The following is a 15,971-nucleotide window of genomic DNA, read 5'->3' as shown; positions in this document are numbered from 1 at the left end:
GAGAGCGTCGGGGCGCCGGCCGCTCGCCCTCGCCCTGAGCCCGAGGTGGGCAGCGGCCCCGGGGCTGGGCGCCTGGTTCGCGCGTGCTGGGTGCTCCAATCTCCGGGGTGGGCGCCCCGAGCCACCGGGGTGGGCGCCCCGAGTCTCTGAGGGGGCGCCCCGTTACCTCGGGGTGGGTGCCTGCAGCCCCGGAGGTGGCGCCCGTGGCCCCGGTGGGCGCCGGGCCGCGGGGTTATTTTTGGCGCCCGCAGCGGCGCGTGTGTCTGGGCGTGTTTTCCTTCCCCAGGTGCCGGGAGCCCGGCTCCGCTGCCGCCCGAGTGACTCGTGCCTCTCTCTTGTCTCCCCTGCAGGAATCTGCCGATAATTCTGCCGCCACGACTTCAACCGTGCGCGAGGCGAGCTCGAAACAAACATCACATCTAAATTAAAAAAAAAAAAAAAAAAAAAGCGGAAGAAGCGGCCGAGGCGGCGGCGGCGGGAGGAGGAGAGGAGGAGGGGCCGCGCGGCGGCCCGAGGCGGCGGCGGGGACGCGGGGACGCGGGGACGCGGCTTTGTGCAGGCGGGTCGCGGGGCGCCCATGGCGGAGTGTGACCGGGGGGGGCGCCGCCGGCGGGTCCCTGCCCACCTCCCCCGGCCCGGCCGTTGGCGCCAAGAGCGCCCTGAAAGCCGGAGCCGGGGAAGGCGGCGGCGGCGGTGGCGGCGGGGGAGGTCGCCTCGGCCACGGGCGGGCGCGCTATGACAGCGGCGGGGTTTCCAACGGAGACTGCAGCCTCGGCGTGTCCGGGGACGAAGCCCGGGCCAGCCCAGCCAGGGGACCTCACGGCGCTGCGCTCGCCCCGACCCCCAGCCCGGCCGCCTGCCCCCTCCCCCGGGAGAGCAAACCGGGCGGCCTGCCCCGCCGGAGCAGCATCATCAAGGTAGGTGGGAGAAGGGCGCTCATCACCCACCCCCAGCCGTCCTTGGGGTCTCTTTCCCCAAGAGGGGAGTGGTGGTGGAAGGAGGGGGTTGCAAGAGGAGCCCAAGGCTAACGGGAACCACTGGTGCACGGGTGCTTGGGGTGGTTGAGCAGGGACTGGATGCAAATGGCATTTGGAAAGAATGGAGAGGTGCTCTTCAATGTGCAGGGGGAGCTGTGCTCAGACATCCCCAGTTGAACTTGGGGCTGTCACATCTCCCAGGATTGTCCTGGAATTATGGCCTGTACCTGCCTGGGCATGGCAAGCTCTTCTGTGGTAGCCTAGGCTGGTGACAGACTCCCTGTAAGGTTTCTATTGTATGTTAAAGACAGTTAGTGATTATGTGAAAATCCCCGGTGGTGAACAGAGATTATTTAATAGGTTTCTTCTGATGTGTATATACTTGCCTCTTGCAAACGGTTATACTTCCAGGGTGCAAAGTCTCTGGTCACTCAAGTCACACGGAGAAATGGAGTAGGTTTCTGACCGTAAATGCAGATTTCCGCTTTCTTAGACGCAAAAGCGCTGAGAGATTACAGTTCTGCACGATTTAATCTTTTGCTTGCTGCAGTAGGCAGGCCTCCAGTTCTGTGGAAGTTCTTTTGGGCAGTTTGCTTGATTTTGGTATCTTTTGCATGGTGTTATTTAGCAGAAGAAAGTCAGCCATGGTTTTGTGCATTATAAACTCAAGAAGTAATATTAGGAACTCCTGAGTTTGTGGTGATTTCATTCTAATATTACGTTTTGGTCTGCAGTGTAAAAATATTTCGCGTGACATGAAGTGAAAAAAATAGTTGATGAGCTAAGAAGAGCAGAGCCTTAGGCAAGACTAGCTCATTCTGCTCAAGTTTGGAGCAAATATGAAAAGGTTGTGTTCTGAAAATCAAGGAGTTACCGGGACAGTGAGCAGCAAAGCACATTGACGGGGCTGCACCCACCCTTCCTGTGGCTGATAACTGGTGGGAGAGAGGGCAGAATGGGCCACAGCGAAGAGAGCTGGCACTGGTGGTATTTGAAATTTGATTAGACCTAGAGAAATCTTCCAAGTACTGTGTAAGTGTCTCATGGTGTTACCAACTTCTGCAGTAATCTCACGAAATATACCACCTTGTTACTCTGTGTAACAGGCAGTTGTGAAACTGCTTTTCGCTTTGTCATCTGTTTGCACAGTTTATGTCTGGGCAAGGGGACAATTGAAGATCTTAGAGATCAAGTACGTTAACTACCTGCACCAGCGTTTAGAGTCTGTCTAAGGAAAGTAGTCTATTTTTGCTGCATACCTAACTCTTAGTGACTTATATTTTCTTTTACTCTGTAGCTTATGTTTCCATGGAAGTTGCTTTCAACTGTGCATGGTATTCAGTCCTTTTGACAGAATTATGTGTCATATCGTTTTCATTGGTTACTAGATATTTGTGGTGATTTTGCATTGTGGTGTTAATGAAATTTGATGTAAAAGTTCCAAAGAAGATACCAACCTACCTAATTTTAACTCCTTTCCCCCAATTTTTTGGAGGGCCTGTTTTGCACCATTTAAAAAACAATTCAAACTTTTTCGTGTCCATAGTGGAATTCACAGTGTAACTTTACTTAATTACAACAGCATCTGTTTTAATTTTACATTCATGGAAGATTAGGAAGAAGGGTGATTTGCCAATATTTCTGACATGTGGAATTGAGAACTTGCTGGTAGATATCATTTCTTCATTGAAGATTCTGGAAGCACATAGGGAAATGATTAATTACTCAGATATTGCTGATTTTTGAATTTTGAAACTTTCAAAGGTATCTGTCACTTTTCTTTCTTTCTTTCTTTCTTTTTGCTGAGGAAGATTCGCCCTGAGCTAACATCTGTTGCCAATCTTCCTCTATTTTCATGGCCACTGGCAAGTGGTGTAGGTTTGTGCCTGGGAACCAAACCCGGGTCGCTGCAGGGGAGCGCACTGAACATAACCATTAGGCCACCAGGGCTGGCTCCTCCTGTCTAATGAGGGCAGTTGGCTTCTTGTTCACAATTGTATCCCTTCGTGCACATTGCCAGGAACGTAGTCGGGGCTCAATAGATTACTTCCTGAATGAATGAAGAAATGATAAGAAAGTACATGTTTTCTCATTACTGTTCTGTTAATTTCTAAAACGGGTGGTTTTGGATTTACCAGTCTAATATCTTGTTCATTGTTTTGTACCTCCTCAGATGACTTGACAGACTTCATTTTCTAGTCTCTATGTTCAATTTACCTTTTCTTAAACACTCTTTAAAACTAGGGAAATAGTGTTGAAATTGATCAAGCCTGGATTATAGGAAGTGGGTATGCAGTATTGAAATAGCTAACTACTTGGTATGTTTCCCCTTGAATTCGTGCCTTGAAGGATCAAGATTTTAGAAATTTAGCGTGGTATTTCCCAAAGACATAACAGCATCAAGACAATATCCTAATAGAAGAAAGAGATCTTTTACTTGAACATCAAATTTCGTAAAGCAGTGAATAGCGCACCGACATTTTTATCACATGAATGGCAGAAATTAAATTTCACTTTTGTTAAAAAATAATAAACAGCTTAGCAGAAGCCCATGTGAAAAAGCCATCCTGATGTCGTTCTTTGATTTCTTCATGTTCTCTTTGAATATCAGGGATGAAGGCAGCAGGCGATCTCAGGTAGAGGCAGGAATAGATCAGTAAGCAAGGTGATCATTGTGGACTTGAGGGGTTGGTAGGGAGTAAAGGCTGGCTAAGGAACTGGGGCCAGTATTCATGGGGTGCATTTGTTGAAAATGTTGGGCTCCTGAGCTATGCCTGTTTCTTAGCTTCCATCTTTGTTATAGTCTTGACATCCCTCTTAGGTGGGGATCCCCAAATCAGAGGGAGAAATAGCAGCCTCCCTGTGATACACGGTGGGCAAAGAAAGAGGACCATTGCTGAGGTCCAGGACATATACAGAAATGCGCTGTAGGCTGACCAGAATTATGATTCTCATTTAAAATCATTTCTTGGGAACTCCATCTGTTTTGTAAATATGGTGTTGACTAAGAAATTGTTGTAAAACTACATTTTCTGCCAGAATAGATGCACAGATCTGTATTAAAAGAGCTCCTTGGTTAGGGTAACAGTGTTGGTGAAAATTCAGAGTGAGCAGCCTTGTAGAATCTTTTACAGATACATTGAGAAGATAAATAAACCAGGGAACTCATCACCAGACTTTTCTCCCTTTCCTTAACCAATTGAAAATATGTTATACTTTTTAGATTATTTATAAAGGCCTATTACTAGATTTTTGGGGAAGGAACCGTTATGCTTGTCATCTTAAGTAATCTAGTAAACGAAAACATCACTTTCATTTTCTCTTTCCATATTTCATTTCATCACACCGTTCAATACAATCCATACTTTATTTTGAAGCAGTTTGGTTAATTGTTCACATGGCATCCATTTTTTACAGATAGCTCGATCCTTTAATTCAAGAGCTGAGTCTAAAAGGATGAAGTACTATTTTAGGCCTCAGATTTCGTTTTAATTTTAGAAATAAATGAAGTTAAAATGTCTATTAGTTGGGATGGTTTATTTTAATCAAAACTAATTGAGTATTGTGGTTGGTACTTTTAAAAATGTGGTATAATTTGCATAAGTTAACATTCTCTCTTGCTGGTGTCCAGTTCTGTGACATTTGACAAAGACACTCAGTCATGTCACCATCACCGCCATCGAGATATAGGACAGTTGCATCACCTCAAAAAATTCCCCTAGTCCCTTTGTAGTCTCTCCTCCCCCATCGCCAGACCATGGCAACCATTGATCTTGGGTACTTTTTTAATAAGTAGGAAATATAGCCATTGTATTATTTTGGTATTTAAAAGTAATTACAGCAGCCACCATTTATTAATCATTTGCTATGTGTAAAACACATGAAAAGTGCTTAACATAATTCTCTGACTTGGTCGTGTCCCAACCAAGGAGGCTGAAGAAAACCAGAGTTCAGAGAGGTTAACTACTTGCCCAGGGTGCTGGGGTTGGTTGTTGTATCCCACGTGGGTATGGCTGCGCTCCACTGCCCCCCGAATTACACTGGCAGGTTAAAATTTTCTATACAGTTAAGGCACCCTTAGTGGTTTGGAACACTGGATTTGATTTTCCCCTTTAAATGTAGGGGATATCAGAGGGGGAAAGAATCTCTATTTCTGCTGGCAGAAGAAGTTGACAGAGAATTCTGCCAGGCAGCTGTCTAGTCACCTGTTGTGGCCGCTTGACCAGAGCCTCTAGCTTCACTGGGACCAGTGGTTGGACCTTACCCAAGGTGGCAGCCCTTATTTTTCTTTCTTTTTTTTTTTTTTTGAGGAAGTTTAGCCCTGAGCTAACTATTGCCAGTCCTCCTCTTTTTGCTGAGGAAGACTGGCCCTGAGCTAACATCTATGCCCATCTTCCTCTACTTTATATGTGGGACGCCTACCACAGCATGGCGTGCCAAGCAGTGCCGTGTCCACACCCGGGATCCGAACTGGCGAATCCCCGGCCACCAAGAAGCAGAATGTGCGAACTTAACTGCTGCGCCACCAGGCTGGCCCCCCTTATTTTTCTTAATATCATTATTGTCATTATCACAGTATCATGGTGTGTAAGAGAAACACTTTTACTATCTTTACACCAACATATATCCCTATGTCTTGATGCTGACCACCCCAAGGTGGGAGCAAGCAGGCCTTTCACATCTATTGTACGTATTTAAACAAAATAATAAAAACATAAGTATGGATATTGGCCTGTGGTTTAGATAAACTAGACTCCTTGCAGGCAAGCGCTGGCTGTGCTTGGCAGTTCTGCACAGATAACTAGCTCTGAATAACCATTTTTTGAATTGGATCTTAAAAATAATATCTGCATTTGACTCTAGACTATTTTTTTTGAATGGGGGAGGAAGACAACTGCATGCCAGCAAACTTGTGGGCATAGCATAAATATTAAACAAACAGCAGCCGGATCACAGAGTGGATTTGTCTGGGTAGATAGGCAGCCTAGATCATTCAGGTCAGGAAAATCTAATGGCCAATCCGTGACTCTCCGCTTCACTTTGTGCTAATGCATTTTAGGCCACACGGGGTAACTGTTGAAAGGCTGGGGCACGGTGACTTGTCTCAGCCACTCAAAGAGCTTTTGTCACAATTCAGAGTTCACTTTTCAAAAGTGATCAGAGGGTATTAATGTTCAAACCCTAAAAATTACTTGCCCCCTCTTGCTTTTTCCCTTCCCTGTCTTCCAACCTCTCCTCCTTATGTTTGATTTGAGTTGTTTTTTTTTGCCAAATCCAAATAGACAACTGACAGGAAATTGTTTATTTTTTTAATTGCTGATTTTGGCCACTTGAGTTATTTTCTTAGAATACTCTCTCCCAGAATCTGTTCAGTTCCTTTTATGGTTCCGTGTGCTCTGCGAGGGGTCTAAACTAGACTGTTCTCTTTTTCTTTTAATGCTTAAGTTCCCCGTGCCTCAGTATGCAGCAAAATAGGGCAATGTTATTTACAGCCTAGAAGCGGATGTAAATGTGGTGCGAACATTCCTATTTTCTCTTAAGCCTTTATTCTATACATCTACGTCCGAGAATGGTTGCTCTACTCTTGATTAATACTAAGTTTTGGCTTTCGTTACCTACTCGTCTACCAGACCTCTGGATTAATTTACTATCTTTTTATTTTATATTAATGGGATTCTGTAGTGCAGGGAATATTCAAATATTTTTACCAGGGGCCATAAGATCTGAAACTGTGTGTTTGCAAGCTGCCCAACTAGTTTTTTTCTACTGATCATAATGGTGACTCGAGACGGTTGTGCTTGGCATAAGAGTGTTAGCAGTGATTCAAACAAGTCAGAACCACCAGGGAGGTTTCAGTAGTACCTATTTTTCTGTGTTAGAATAATTCCATAGCTTTAGGGTGCTCACAGTATATAATTAATTACATTGAGCTTTAGCGACTGTTATGCAAATGGTCCAGCCTACTGGCAGGACACTTGGCACCTGCCTATTTCCAAGTGGCAGAGGAGGGCAGGTGACTAGGCCCTGCTGGCCACTAGTGCTTGGTCACATAGCAGGGGTAATTACGTAGAGTGTGTTCTAGCTAATAATCTCAGCTGGGCTGTACCCTGGGGTCTCAGGCTGCACTCAGGCCACATGTTGCATGTCTGGATTATTCAGCAGGCAGAACACTAGTGGGAAAAATTGAGGGCATGGAGTTAGGTGCTTGCATCAGATTCTGGCTCCCTCTCTTCCTTTCTGTGGGCCTTGGGCAAGATATTTAAGTGTGTGTGTCTAGTTACCCCATCTCTGAAATGGAAAGAATAAAATCACCCCTCACAGTGTTGTTGTGAAGATTAAATGAGGTGATTTGTGTGGAATATTCAGAGCAGTGTGTGGCATATAATAAGCACTCAGTAAGTGGTACCTAGTATGTTTGGTTTTCTGCTTTTTAGTTTCTCTTATTTAGACTTTATCCTAAGATGAGCAAAGTCATTTAGCTCCATTTGAGTTGGAGATCACTAACACTGCCATGCCCATTTGGGTAGTTTTTTCTTTTGAAATATGCAGAATGAACCCAGAGACATTTTTCAGATGTAGTCTAAAGATGCTTTCAAGAATGATTTGTTTTGGTGCCCTTCTAAATCTGATGCCTCGGTACGACTGGGCACGTATCTAAATAGCCCCAGCTAACTGATCAGAGCGTATTGAGCATCAGTTTCATTGAGCCAAGCACCCATGTCTTGATTTGCCCAGGACAGTCCAGATTTATACCTTTTGACCTGACAAAATTATTAATAGTGCCTCTTTTCACTCTCAAAGGCATCCTGGTTTGGATGGTAAATAATATGGTCACCTTCCTTCCCTGCTTTTCACAGAGTCTTTGTTACGACCCGTGCTGGAGCCCGTGGGACTGCTGTCTGTGCCTGAACGTAGGCTTTACGTGTACATCTCTCTCTTCTCAGCTTGGAATGCCTCCCTCCTCTCAGCCATCTCCAGGGTCTGCCTCAGTTCATCACCTCTCAGTCTGAATTGCTTCTTTCTCTGCCTTCCAGCCCCTGGTCTGCCTCTTATCTCTATACAGCCTCGTTTCTTCTGCCTCATAGGCAACTTCATCTTATTCACTTTGAATTTATGAAAACACGTGGTTCAATGTCTTGTGGAAAGCACGTATTTAAGTATGTATTTGTTGAATAAATATGTGAATGGGTGAATAAGTGGACATGAGTGATGTGACGTCTTAGGTTTTGGTTGAAATATAAAACTCAATGGGTTGTGTACTTCAAAGAAGAAATTTATTTCATGTACATAATTTTGGAAACAATCAAACGGAAGAAAAAGCCTTCATTTAAAGTTGGATCGAAGAATTTGGTTGGTTCTAGAATTGTTCTGCAGGATGCTGATATAAATGATCTGTCCCCTTTTTGCCTCCGAAATAAGAATAGACCTTTGAAAATTTCTTTTGATTTGTGTTCTGCTATCAAAATTTGAAAAGCATGGCAAGAGAGCTTCACTGTTTATTAAAGCATTTAATCTCTTTTCTGGTATTCTGTTTCTTTAAGTGATATCTATAGTTTTTGCTTAATTTTTCTTTATTTTTAAGGAACTAAGTTACTTAAACTTTTATCATCATCAATATTGGATTGTCAAAAGCTATTCATTGGGAGGGCTGTAGGATTAATAAAAAAGAAAATATGTAAGGACTATAGAGTACTAATAGGCAGAGTTGTCGAAGTAGGTTCTTTAATCCCTCAGCATATTTTGTCCTGTGATGTTAGAAATTCTACCTTTCGTTACAACTCAAGAACTGAGTGTAGAAGAGGTACTCAGAATGCTTTGTATGCATGATCTCACTTGTTTCCCCACGGCCTATAAGGAGACATTATCATTCCTGTGTTATAGATAGGGAAACCCATTCCTCAAGGTTCAGGCATTTCCGACAAGGACACGGAGTTCGTAAGAGGCAAAGCCAGCATTCAGACCAGGCTGGAGTGAGTTGGAAGCCCACGCTTTGAACTGCTCCGTCACCCTCTTTCCACTTCACCTTCTGAAATGAGTCTTTGACTGTTTCCTTTTTTTTCCTACTTGCCCAACCCATTCTGGCTCCTTGGTCTTAGCCGTTTCTACCAGTCCTAAAATAGACGACTGATTTTTAATTAGGAAAGTTTGGTCTTTTGTGGCTGAATGTTGGGATGAAGCCAACATATACCTAAGCAACAGAAAGCCATGGCCGAAGTCCTGTTCACCGTCTGTGCCTTTGGTTTCTGTCTGATCCACAAACTAGAATTTTGTCCTTTTCCTCTCCGCTATCCTTTAATGGATTTCAAAACTCCCTAGGAAGGGGGTCATTTTCCACTTTTGTTTCTTTTTTAATAAAAAGCTGATTTATAGTTACATAATTTTTAGGGTCCTGGAAGGTAAAGCAGGTAACAGTTTGTTTTCAGGTGAGCTTCTTCTGATAGTATCTATCTCTGTTATTGTTTTGGAATTATCAAATAATTATAAAATTTCAGAATATGTTAATACTTAGAATACATTACTCTGAAATCAGTATTCAGGTATCTTCTTGGAGTATGCTAAAATATACTGATTTGAAAGTAGCAGATATTAACATCCCAGAAACCGAACAGCTAAATTTAAAAGTGATTAATAATGTAGATTCGTGGGACTTTTAGAATAGAAAGAGATCATGTAAAATTCTTTTGTAGTTAGAGATATACAAAGCCATACTGATTAGTACATTTAGCTCCCAGCTATGGTTGAGTTCATTTATTTGCATATTAACATAACAGAATTGGAAAAAAATTGTTATGTAATACTGCAGTAAGTGAGTATTAATAGAACAAGATGTGGTCTTCCAAACAGCTATTTTTGAGAATTTGTTTTTTGCTATAGATAGCTGCATGTGTACGCATGCTATACATGTGCATGCGTATACTCTGAAGACTGTTTATAAATAGTAAAGATGAAGAGGAAATCAAATAGTATAGTTGTGGGTTGACACGATTCCTGTCTCATGAGAGACAGGCTGATGGACAGCAGGTGTCCGCTCTCTAAATTGAAAACGCCCGGGAAGGGCTTGGCTGTTTTTTATGAGCTTTGCTGATGAAGCCTCTGTTGCTCTTGACCAATTAGTATGGCCACAGAGGGATAAGTAACCTCGTTTGCAGCTACCGTTAGACTCATAAGCCGTTTGACTCTTTCCATATGGTTGCCCGCTACCTTTTATTTTTCATCTTCCCTCTGAGCTCTGATATCCTGTGGGCATAGTAGATGTAATTTTTCAAATAGTTAATATGGTTTAATGTTTATTCTTGAAGGAAATGCAGCCAGTGGCTTAGATTTTTATTTCTGTCAATCCATGCTAATAGATTATATTAAATACCAATAGAATTATTCAGATGTTTTCATGTTGGAACTAACAGAATTCCTGATGTAATACCGGTTTTAAGGATGTGTTTATCTTTGGAGTGTTTGACGGTTTGTTGAAAGAGATGTCTCCTCTTTCAAGGCTTCCTCTGGTTTATGTATATTCTTGTAAATGTTTTTCTATACGTTAAAAATAATGATAGAAGTAGAATTGCTATGACGGAGGATATGCATATCTTCAGCTTTGGTAGATGTTATCATGTGGTTTTTCTAACTGGTTAAACCAATTTACACACCCACCATGTTCTAGTTCCTCGAAATGCTTTCTATCACTTGGTATTGTCAGTGTTTTTTTGTTTTTTAATTGTAGCCCTTGGTGATGGTTATGTAATGATACCTTGCTGGGGCTTTTAGGTTGCATTTCTCTGGCAACTGATGTTCGGCACCTTTTCATATGTTTTCTTGGCCATTTGGATATTCTTTGTAAAATGCCTGTTCAAGTCTTTTGCCCATTTTAAAAAATTGGGTTTTTATTTTTTAAAAATTTATTTGTAGGACTTCTTTACATTTTCTGGATATGTCTTTTGTGTGATATCTATATTGAAAATGTCTTCTAGTATGTGACTTGTCTTTTCACTGTTTTAATTTTTGTGTCCTGTTTAAGAAGTCTTTACTTAGCTTAAGACCATGAAGATATGTATTTATTTAACTTCTACAACCTTTATTTTTTCACATTTAGAGCTACAGTCTACCTGGAATTTATTTTTTGTGTATGGTGTGAGGTAGGGGTCATAATTTTCTTTCCATATAAATATCGAATTAATTAATTCAGCACCATTTATTTGAAAATACCGTTTGTCCCCACTACACTGCCTTGGCCCTTTGTCGTAAATCAAGTGACAGTATTGTGTGGGTCTGTTTCTGGGGTCTCTTGTTACATCTGTCTATTTGCTTGTCCTTGTGTTGATACCACACTGTCTTTCTTACTAGCTATATACTCAACAGATATTAGTACCTTTGCGTATCAAAAGGTGCATACGAGAATGTTCGTAGTAGCATTAACTATAACAGTTCCAAACTGGAAACACTGCAAACGCCTGTCTTATGAAATAGCATATCGTATAATGGAATGCCATGAAGAAAAAAGACAGACAGACAGACGAAGAAAAAGAGCGCATGATTGCTGCATGCACCACTCCAATCTCTGGAGCATAATGTTGAGGGAAGGAAACCAGACACAAAAGAAAACATGTTATATGATTCCATTCATATAAAGTTCAGAAACAGGCAAACTAATTTGTGGTGAAAGAAGTCAGGATAGTGGACATCTGAGGCTAAGGACTGGAAGGTGGAACCACGGGGCCTGCTGGGTGCCAGTAATTTTTGGTTGCTGGATCTGGGGTGGTTCTAAGAGTGGGAACTTTGTAAAAATCCAGTGAGCTGTCTATACTCATGATCTTTCTGGAGGTATGTCATATTTTCATAAATAAGTTGATTTAAACAATTAAATTGTGAAAATCAATCAAATGCAGATAGCAATTGGCTACTTCACCCTGCACCATTTAGGACAGTGCCTTTCACAGTTTGCTGCTGTAGGTCCATCAACCTGTGAAATGACTTTCTGCTGCCGTGGCGTGCCTGTGCCGTGATGAGACCCGATAGAGTCATCAGCTGAGCGACTGTGTGGAGTGTGGGTGGAGAGAGGGGCCGCTGGCTGGAGTAGCACGAAGACTACCTTTCCTGGACTTGATTGAGAACACGTGAGGGGCTGGGTCCGGGTGGGAAGTTGACACAGGAGTGAAGGGTGTGTTGGTCACTGGAGTCGTCTTACACCGTTGTTGTGATTGTTGGGAGTTTTTATGCTTTGTTTAGTGTAGTTTTGAGCATTTTAATTCCTTCGAGCATGCTCAAAAGGTTTAATCTTCGAAAGTGTGCTGCTCATACAACACTTTGAGAACCACTCATTTGTGGAGCACCTGTTCTCTGCATGACAGTTTTCTAGATAGCGCCTTTTGGTCTCAGAAGTAGTTAACGAACAGAAACCAGTTATCCAGGTCTGTAGACAAAAGTGAGAGTCATTTGATTACTGCTGGGTAGCAGTATACCTAGGGTCCCAGGTGGTCAGCACAGAGGTTTATCTCTACTGAGCACTTATCTTGTCCCATCGAAATATTCCTTCGGGTGGGAAAACACCGGATCTTCAGATGAGTCTTTGTAGGACACACTGGAACTCTAAACCGTACTAATGTGCAGATCCACTCCAGTCCAATTAAATCAGAATTTCTGGGGATTTCCTAAAGCGCCTTGGGAAATTTTAAGGTGTAGCTGGGGTTAAGAACATCTGTGAAACATTTCTTGTATATCGGGTCTTTGCCCAGATAGTTCTGTTAGATAGGAGAGAACGAGCAGCTCCAGAATCCTGAAAGTGACCGTTGGTGATCCTGTGGCCGGTGGGGTGCAGGGGATAGGGTTAAACTTTCAGCTACCTCAGTGGAGCTTTCCTTCCTGCCCTTTTTCTGAAAGGATAAAAAATGCTGATGAAGGAGAACAATTCCTTAGTCAAAGTTGGAGAAACAGGTTTATATGTGAAAATGACGGTCTGCCCTGTGTACTAATGTTGCACCATAAGGATGTATTTTTGACCCAAGTAAAAGAATATGTTGTGTCAGTTATCAGAAAGGCTCTGGGTTCGTTACTGGAGCTTTCTTCTACCTGGATTAATCATCACTGTGCAGCCACTGTTTCTGGCTCCATCTCAGCTGTTTTCCATCCCTCACAAGAGAAAAGACATCTGTGTACACATGACACTCTGTATCATGGAGGAAGAACCGCCCCAGGAAGAATATTTTTTAGAAAGAACTAATTTGAGGCATGAGCACTGTTTCTAGAGAGAGGTTTTGTACATTGTACAAACTTTTATACTTTTCGTTGTCCATTTCAAACTTTGCTGAAATGTGTCCTCACGTTTCCTTTAACCACCTCATCTTGTGCTCAGGTGGCAGCATGTAGTAAAAATGCTGTTTACTCCTAGAAGATTGTAAATTGACACTTGCCAGACAGGTATCTGTTTGTACAGGTAATTTATGTGGGGAGGGAGAGACCCATCCTAGTGATGCTTCAGTGCACCTCATTATGGTGGGCTGACAGTCTGGGTTGGTATGTCATGACCTTTGGGTGAACATCTACTTTCTGAACGCTATAGCATTTTCCTCCCACCACACAGACCCTTGTGGTCAGGAGGAATGACCATTGAACTCCCAAAGCATCTATAAAGTATATTTTATTGTCTGCAAAGCAGTAACACGAAAATACCAGTGTTGCATATTCATAGTCTTAGTTACTTGGTGTGTTCTCTTTTCCCCCTCAATGTGGTTGCTCTCTTACCAGATCATCACTATTTGTGTTTATTCTTTTAGGTCAGTTTTTTTCTCTTCCAAATTAAGATGAGTGGATCTTCCAGCAGAGAAGCTCGTGGGCACCCAGGAAAAGACGTGCTCTGGTCGGGAGGCCGAGGCTTTGGAAACTCCGGTCTCTAGAGGCTGGAGGAGTACCCACAGTTTGGCAGGAGAAAAGTGTTCCCTAGTTTTCCTGATAGTGATTGGGACCACTTATTAATACATATATCTTTAATAGGTAGTTTAATCTACTTATTTGTGAGTGGGAGGCATAGTAGAAATGAAGTTTAGCATTCTTTGGGGGAGAAAGTCTCCAATCTTTTTGTGAAAATTCAGTGCTCTGTAATATTTACCAAGTGAAGAATCAGAGAGGTTCCCTTTCCTGCAGTGTAAGTAGCCGGATCTGCTCACCCATCTTCCTTGTTAGAGAAGGAAATATTGTTGAAGAATATTTTTAAATAGTTAAACAGCACTTTTGTCCCAAAGAATAGCTGCCATTGATGAATCTGCCCTGAGGGGCCTGGAAGCAAGAAAGTGAAACAAAGTGCGAGAAACAGGGCAAATCGGGCTTTGCTGGGCGCCGGGCTTCACAGGCCAGGAGAAGTGTCCTCTCCCTGGCCGCGCCCTGACCTCAGTGCATCTTTCCATTACTGGTTGCCAGACAGCAAGGTAAAACAAGGAGGAAGGTGGCTTAGAAGATGTCATCGGAATAACAGGGCGTGATGAAGCTCCTGTCCCCAGGTAGGATTTGGCAACTCTCCAGCCCACCATCCATTCCTAGGAACACTCTAGGAGCCATTAGATCCATAAATTATGCTCCAAAAGAGTGCTTTCAACCTTTTCCACACCCAGCTCCAGATAGAAAATGATGCAGTTGTACAGCTAAGTTTGAAGAAATTGCTTGTGGCTAGAGGCCCTGCCCCGCTCCCGCCAGGGTAGGGATGGAACGTAGGGGGTTACAGAGATCAATATCTTGGCAGGCCTGTAATCCACTGGGGGCACACTGTAGTGTGCCAGGGACACTGGGGCACATTTATCAGGCTTTAAACGTGGTGGAGAGGAGAACAGAGGTATAAGGAAAGGTGTAGTGAGCCGTGGAGTGCTCTGCATCCGTCACTTTCGAAGGATGCCCTCCATAACACAGCTCCAGGGGCTAATTCACGTCAGTCGTGGATTGGAGCTTGGCCCCAGACATGCTGTGGAGCTGTGGCCACTCTACAAACAATAGCAGCAGCAGACAGGTTAGCCTGGCTTATGGATGTGAGAACGGAACTGGATGCGACATCTCAAGAGTGAAGAGAAGCAGTCAATCATCTGCATTCACGGGAGGACCAATTTCATATGTAGAGAGGACTGTTGATTTAGCCTTAGGCTTTTCTGCTGTATCTGAACAGAACAGACCATTGGGGTCATGTTTAAAACCAACAACAAAAGAGCCTCAATCAGGCAGGGACCCTGAGTTCCCTGGGTCCTCTGCAGAGTTCAAACCCGAGACCTGGACTCCAGAGCCAGCGGTCCGGAAGCTGACCCGTGGAGACCAGGAGCTGCAGGTTGAGACTTACGGGCTCTGATTTAGGGTTTGTGCCTCTGCTTGGTTGAAATGTTAAGTGTATCGGGAGGACTCTGCTTCCTCCTCTTTTTGCTTTAAGAGGTGCATGAATTCTTGTCTGCCAGACTTCGCATATGTCTTTTGGGCTCCTGGGTAAGTACTATTTGCGTGACTGATGTGGTAAGGAAAACCTTGGGAGCATCAATTTGTCTGAGTGATTCAGTTTCTGCTATTTTACTGTGGATTCGATCCTTTACGTGGGTCACTTCTGTGCTGTTCCTGAAAGCTTGCTAATAAATCTCTTAAACTCCCTCTTTTTCTCCCCCAAAAACCCTGACAAACAACTCTATCCTATCTTAAAGGTCACATTTAATCTTTTCCCCCTCTCTTATCGTCCATACTTTAAAATGTTGTTTTCAGTACTCCCTGCTCCACCTTATTTGAATATCATGTTTTGGTTTCATATTTTTAATTTGGTTCACTCTGCCTTTGGTTTACTTACCGTTTCAAACTGAAACAACCTCAGCCCTGTGCCTTCTCCCTCAGTTCATCATTTTTATTATTTTTCAGCACCGTGAACTGGTGGTTTGGATGATTGTTTTAGTCACTACCAGAACCGAGCCAGTGAGGTCTTAATCTCAGAGTCTTGAAAGGTGCTGTTATGAGGTAGCAATGACTCTGATACTAAAGAAAACAACCTTC

General features: G+C 43.2%; 1 protein-coding gene across 1 annotated transcript in view; it reads left to right on the top strand.

Moving 5' to 3' along the window:
* The first annotated feature begins 465 nt into the window (after window positions 1-465).
* The window catches only part of PLCL2 (phospholipase C like 2), a 178,319-nt gene continuing 162,813 nt past the window's right edge, over window positions 466-15,971 (top strand). The window contains 2 exon segments of the mRNA XM_046646436.1: window positions 466-595; window positions 597-917. Of these exon segments, the coding sequence (XP_046502392.1) occupies window positions 578-595; window positions 597-917 (339 nt within the window). The 5' untranslated portion in view covers window positions 466-577.

Source organism: Equus quagga, chromosome 1 (genome assembly GCF_021613505.1).
Source record: "Equus quagga isolate Etosha38 chromosome 1, UCLA_HA_Equagga_1.0, whole genome shotgun sequence".
Classification (NCBI taxonomy): domain Eukaryota; kingdom Metazoa; phylum Chordata; class Mammalia; order Perissodactyla; family Equidae; genus Equus; species Equus quagga.
This window is presented reverse-complemented; position numbering and strand designations above follow the sequence as displayed.